Below are 6,775 nucleotides of genomic sequence, written 5' to 3'. Positions count from 1 at the left end.
TGGTGACGGGTCAACACGCGAAGGTCTTGGCGTAGCTTAACCGGCAGATCCGGACAGTCGAATAATTGGCCGATGTTTTTCGTGGCCGCGAGTTGGGACTTGAGGGTCTTGCTACGGGGTATACACTAGCAGTTCACTCAGAACGTGTATGGATTTTGTTGCTGAGACTATCACCAGGTAACGGGTGGCAAAGACCACGTTTTTAAAACCTTTGGCGATGTGTAGTCTCTGCAACCGTCTAAGAAGACTGGCTACGTACAGCGGGTTGACGGAGCTTGTGGCGAGGGAACCAAGAAATGCTACTAATTGTAGCACTGCGGGAGAAAGCGTTTGTAGTGTTCTGCAAAATACTTGTCCAAGAAAGACTTTGCTAAGAATTTTGCGGAACATCGAAAAGAATGCATTTGAATGGCTCACAATAATTTGACGAAGGCCCATCAACGTCATATGGAGTATTTTGACAAGCGCCGTTCGAACGTTACTTTCAAGGTAGGCGATAAAGTAGTGCTAGCGACTCTCAACCTGCCTCTAAAGCAACCGCTCAAGAAGCGACAGTTCAATCGCAAGTTGAAGTACTTGGTCAAGTGATATGGACAGCCCGAAAGCGAAGCCACGTGGGAATTAATGAAGGACATCCAACATGTTGTGCACTTGAAGCAACTCGTTCAAGACTTGGAGTCAAGACGTTTCAAGGTGTAGTAAGACGTCAGGGGGAGAATGTAGCGATGCAACAGGTGGGGGTAACGCCTTGCCACCACCATGCCCGCTGTATACAACAGCGCAGATTTATGTAGAAGTGTGAAGTAGACTAAGAAGATTCATAGGGATGAGGACTAAGGGATCTTAGTAAATCTTCAGTTAATTCATTGTGCATTTTGCCCTCAAACTACATACGCTTCCTTCCGCAGTGCTTCAATGGACGATGCCACGCTGGGACTCAAAGGACGCGATGCGTTGATCAAACGTGCTAAGCAAGTTTGGCAATGACGTCAAGGACGACGACGTGACGTTATAAATATATGCACATGTCCACTATCGTTAGTGCCAGGCTAATTTATCTCCTATTCGAGTATGCTTCTTCAATGTTAAATCATCTTCATCGAGCTCGACCGATGTCTTGATGCACTTTCAAATGTCAACCCCATTATCATGTCTATATTGTTTCACGTTGACAACTTTGGACTTCATGTTTGGCCGCAACAAGGCACTCGATGTACTGATCCATAGATTACTCACTGTCAATTATTAAAATCCCATTATGCAGATATGAATCAGGCCAAACTTAAATCACCACAGCAGAAATGAAAGTAGCGTTGGCTTGAGAAGCTGCCTTGTAGAACTTCAGGTAGCACACGCCATTGGTCCAGCTAAACGCGCCACAGTCGCTCGTTTCACGGCAGATCGCACAGCAGTCCGCCACGTCAGCCTTCACTTCCGACAGGTCTTTGCCTGCGTAGTACACATCCGTCTCCAAAGCACTGCACTTGTCCACGCGGGCCGACACCACCCCATCCAGCACCTTCGTCTCCGCCCGACGACCCTTCAAGTAGCACACACCACCTAACCAACTGTACGCATTGCACGCTTGGTGGCTGTGGCACGCTGCGCAGCAGTCGGCCGCTTGGTCCGCCGACACCTGCGCGACATTTTCGCCCACAAAGTCCACGTTTGACTCGACGGCGCCGCATGACGACGGTCCTGCCAGGAGAAAGCCAGCCTTGGCTCCGACCAAAGTCACCCTGAGCCCCTTGGTATCCTTGAGCCAGCACGTGCCACCACTATGGTTGGACCACCCGAACAGCGTACATCCCGGTGTATTTTCACAGTCCCCACAGCAGGATTCAGCAGTCGCCTGATTGGTCGAAGCAAAGTCGCCACCAGCATAGTGCGTGTCGTCTTCCAAGGAGCCACACGTGGTTAGGTAATTGGTCGGGTTGAGTACTCGGGCGGACTTGGAGCCTTCCTTGATCACCCAATTGACCGGTTTGTCTTCATCTTTGAGCCAGCACGTGCCTCCGTTGTCCTGCGTAAACGTAAACGCATTGCAGTTTGGAGTGTTGCGGCATTCGTCGCAGCAGTCGTCGGCGGTGCGTTGGGATACTGCCTTGACGTCGCTCCCGCTAATTTCATAGGCGTCGTTCCAAACGGTACACTTGCGGGGCGGATGGGGTGGAGTCGAGCGGGGACGCTGGGTAGAGCAGACACAGCATTGAAGATGTTCAAGCGGCCGTAGCCAAAGAGGTTGTTGGGATATTGCGTGTTGGGAATATCACCGCACGACTTGTTAGGTGGAGATAACGTGTCCGTGTCCACGTTGTTGGTCAGAGCCGTGTACACTTGGTCGTACGAGGCGCCTTCGTTGGCGGACAAGTACAAGGCGATGGCTCCAGAAACATGAGGCGAAGCCGTGCTCGAGCCAGAACCCCACAAATCATCTACGTCATTGACGCTTGATGCGGATCGGATTCCTACACCAGGAGCCGAAATGTCGGGTTTGTAGCGGTTCTCCACGGAAGGTCCCAAACTGGAATGTGGCGATAAAAAATCCGAGGAGTCGGTGAAGCCGACAGCAATCACATGAGGGGATGCGGCAGGATAACTCGAATACGCACAACCTTTAAGGCCGGTGTTGCCATTCGAAAACACGGGAATGATTCCCGCTTCTCTCCACGCTGCAATTGTATCTTCCATCCAAAAATTCTTGGTGTACTTTCCCCAGCTGTTGTTGATCACATGGGGCGCCTTGCTGCAGTTGCGGTTGTTGCCGTCTTTGTCGTGAGGGCAAAGCATGAATTGAGCGCATTGCACAAGCATATGTTGCTCCAGGTACGTTGCGTTCCATCCCTTGCACGCAATCCACTGGGCATTGGGGGCGACTCCAATACCTTGCGTTCCCGCTATCGTGCCCACGGCACGAGTGCCGTGGCCCGTCTGGTCGTTGGGCAGCTCTGTCTTCTTGTACGGGTCGAACCAACCGTATTCCTGTCGCCAGTTCGACTTCAACCACTTATGGGTATAGCGAACACCGGAGTCGATGATGCCCACGACAATGCCATCGCCCTTGATGCCTTTGGCCCACAGCTCCGGCGCTTGGATCTTATCGATCCCCCATTGGTTGACAGCGTCGACAGCACTGGCTGGTTGGTCGTCGCTTATGGATTCATCGAGTGCTCTCGCAACTGGCTCGTAAATGGATTCGACTTGCGGCAACGCCGCGATCTTATCGACAAGGTCGTTGGAGGCGTTGTCGATGTACATAGAGCAGTCGATCCATGTCGTGGCTACATCGACAGCCATCGATCCAACTTGGTTGGCCAGGAGCGACTTGACCGACGCCTGAGACGTGGTGGTGTGCTCCTTCAACGAATCAACCACCGACTCGATGGTTTCGGAGCGAGACGCGCCGTCCTTGAGTCGGCGGCGATGGTTGACGTGAGCCTCGTCACAGTCAAATTTGACCACGACGTTCGATAGCTTGGCGACTTCCAAGTTGCGATGCACTTGGACCGAGATCTTGGCCGTGACGGCGGCGGTGGCGAGGGCCACAAAACGGTACTGAACCATCATGATGTTGATGGGTCAATGGAAATTGCAAAATGAGGCCAATAACTCTCGAGCGTTCTAGAGCTGGGTGCACCACATGCCCGTCGCGATAAAAGTTTCAGGTCAACTGTTGTGTGTACTGTCTACAATATGCAGCCAAACATCAATTAACAGTAAGTTATGTCGCAATTTTGGAATTACTGCACGGCATGGGCAGAGTTCACTATTCACTGTGAACGACGAGACGGCTGTATAGATTGGGTGTACGACGTACACGTACAGTACGTAGGACGAAAGCTCCGTACAGAGTAGTTACCCTGTTACCGGTGACGACGAGACGGTTGTATTGATTGGTTGGACGACGTACAGTACAAATAACGTTCAGACCAAATTCAACCCCGAGATTGGATGACCGGCAAGTTATTCGTCAGGTCTAGCTACCAACTGCCGACAGGTGCTTGACTTGGCCCGACGACGACGTGTGCCCATGTCAGTTGAAGACCTCGTCCTGCAACTGCATGCGGGTCTTGACGACCTTGAGGGGCTTGGATATCACTGACCACAAGGAGTGGCGTTCGCGGCAATGAATATGTTGGCCAGCACAACCATCCCCTCACGAAGGTGGCGCGGCTGAACCAAAAGCGGCCTCTAACCCAGCAACTCCGTTTTCAACCAAAAATGCTTCACTTTCCAATATCATGAATATATTTTGTAAATTACTTTGTCGCAAGTCAACAACAGTGCCATTTAGAATTGACAGATGTTCTAGTAAATAACTCACCAATGAATTCAAGACTATGTGATCGAGTGTACACTGAGTCATTTGGAAATAAGTGAGTGACTTTGGAAATCACTCTGACATACGAAATCACTTAAAGTCATTCCCATGTCACATGGAATAACTGGATTGTAGCGTGTGATCGTCGTCCAGAATCATGAGATTAACTGTAAATACCCCTCTAAAAATGAAATAACAACTATACTCACGACAAAGATAGACACCAAACCACCAAAACTTAATGCACATGTTGGCGCTAAAACGAGTTTTGACAGCCATTAATCGCCTGCCATTCAAAAAAATTCTTCATGTTTATCAAGTAAGAGTATAGCTCACACGGATAGAGCATTGGGGTTACAACCCAAAGGTTGCGGGTTCAAATCCCGCACAGGGTATTAGTTTGGGGAGTAATCATTATTTCCCCAATACCCTGTGCGGTAATAGAATGAGCACCGCTAGAACTGCGAAAGCGACCATGATGTAAATATTATGTTGTGCAACGTTACAGTACTTTGCATTCTGGCATGGGTACCTTCGGGAAACCATAATACCGGTGGATGAAATCTCACATTGTCCAACAGTTGAAGCACTCACCACCCAAGTCCCAGGGAGAAGTAACAGCTCTTTCGGCGAATAATCTTTTTACTTTGTGACAAGCAACATTAATACTAGTAGTACTACTTTAAAATTGTGAAATCCACAATAACATGCGGCGAAATTGACATACAGTAATCATCACAATTCCAATGAATGATAATCAAGTTTGGCAGTAACTTTAATTAGGTTTTACAGGTACACTTCCGGTTTTGGCAGACACAGTGATAAAGATGAGTTGCGAAACCTCTCTACAGCTGTATTTACATTTAGAGATTAATGAGGGGTTTACGAAATCTCTACGAAACCCTTATAATCTTATCTTTCACATGCAGCGATAAAGGTATTTGTATTTGCCACACACTTTGACTCTGCTGGATCCGCGCACACAAGAACGATGAATGATACGCATGTAAATCAAAGGTTATACTTCTTGATGAGAACATACATGGTTGTATGTCATCTCGTCTACAGGTAGTCTACACTTGTTAACTTCGCTATCATTTCTTTCCAATAGAAGCGTTTGGCCAAGACGGGAATACGATGGGCGACACTCTCAGGTACGCCAGAGCTCAGCGCAAGTTTTAAAGTGTACACTATAGGCTACTTTACTGTAGTCGGTGTCATCCGTGCGTCTTGTCTTGTGCGAGAAGGCGCCACTCCCGTGCCGGCATCCTTGGATTTCCAATCATAACGGAGTTTGATTTGATAGATTATCTTTATTTATTTATGTAAGGACAATCACACGTTAATATGATATCACTACTGTATGTAATTTGCAGCCAAGGACCGTGGAAGTCTTCCAGTGGAGCACTGCACTTGACCATAGGAGAGCTTTCTGTGCATTCAGGCTTCAGTAGTCCCCGCAAACCCAATGCAATCTATGATTAGGTAATTTATAGCCATACTATACGAGAAATGAGACAGCATCATCGTTAAGTAAGCCCCAAAGAAGATTTCGTGGAATCGCCCATGTCGCGGGACGTGGCGCAGGCAGCCTATTATAATGATTATGTTGTGGGAAGCTGGTGGTACGTGTGTTGTGTAAAACATACTTCGAAGTATATATTTACTGTTAACTCCAATTGGTCAGTATTTTTTCCGATAATCCGATTAGACGAGGCGGTTGAACTAGAGACGCACCCCAAAATTTTGGAGTACCTCAACCAAAAATGTCCTTTTATCCGAAACGATTAATGTCAACATCCTTGAAAATGTAATTATACCGGTAGGATCTCCATAAAAGAATTTCTTTCATTTGTGTGTGGATCACGAGAAAAATCCAATTTTCAATTTTTTGACTATAGACGCACTTTTAGTTACTTTGCCGCTTATTGCTGCTGGGATCTGTCTAGACGACATTCCCTTGCGTGTGGCGAGTCGAAAAATTCGTCGCGTCAGTTTTGTGCGTCGTCCTGGTCTCTTGGGATTCGGGGGCTACTTGAGCTTCGCAACATACGTTCGGGCTAGTTTATCGCTACGTCCCAACAGATTGACAAATCCAACGGAGCGACATTTTAACCTCCAAATATTCTATTAATACTAGTACTCTCGAGCTGGTGTACAACAAGGCTTGCCCGTTTGTCGCGAAATACGGTATGTATCAGGTCAACTGTTGTGTGAACTGTCTACAATATACTCCTTTGGAGTACTACTGTAGTACAGTCAAACATGGAGGTACAGTAGTAAGATATGAGTACAGACGACGAGGGATTTTAAGGGACACTTGGTACTTCGAGTTTGGCAAGAAATCGGAATATGATTGGCTTACGAACTTCGAAATTCGAAAGTAATTGTAGCCAATCACACAGCAGAAACTTCAATTTTGCTAATTTTGAACATGCGAATATTTTATATTGA

General features: G+C 47.7%; 1 protein-coding gene and 1 non-coding gene across 2 annotated transcripts; one reads left to right on the top strand and one right to left on the bottom strand.

The window, feature by feature from the left end:
* Positions 1–1,282: 1,282 nt before the first annotated feature.
* On the bottom strand, positions 1,283–3,567 carry H257_18528 (hypothetical protein; the record flags this gene model as incomplete). The annotated part of the gene is made up of 2 exons (XM_009847611.1): positions 1,283–2,120; positions 2,147–3,567. The coding sequence occupies 2 exons, from the start codon at positions 3,565–3,567 to the stop codon at positions 1,283–1,285; spliced, it is 2,259 nt and encodes a 752-aa protein (XP_009845913.1).
* A 1,079-nt stretch (positions 3,568–4,646) lies between these two features.
* On the top strand, positions 4,647–4,711 carry H257_18527. Its single transcript has one exon. It is a non-coding gene; the product is annotated as a tRNA-Val (tRNA).
* The last annotated feature ends 2,064 nt before the right edge of the window (positions 4,712–6,775 follow it).

Source organism: Aphanomyces astaci (assembly GCF_000520075.1).
Source record: "Aphanomyces astaci strain APO3 unplaced genomic scaffold supercont1.173, whole genome shotgun sequence".
NCBI classification, from domain to species: Eukaryota; Oomycota; class Saprolegniomycetes; order Saprolegniales; family Verrucalvaceae; genus Aphanomyces; species Aphanomyces astaci.
The sequence above is the reverse complement of the archived record's forward strand: the minus strand, read 5'-3'. Positions and strand labels throughout refer to the sequence as shown.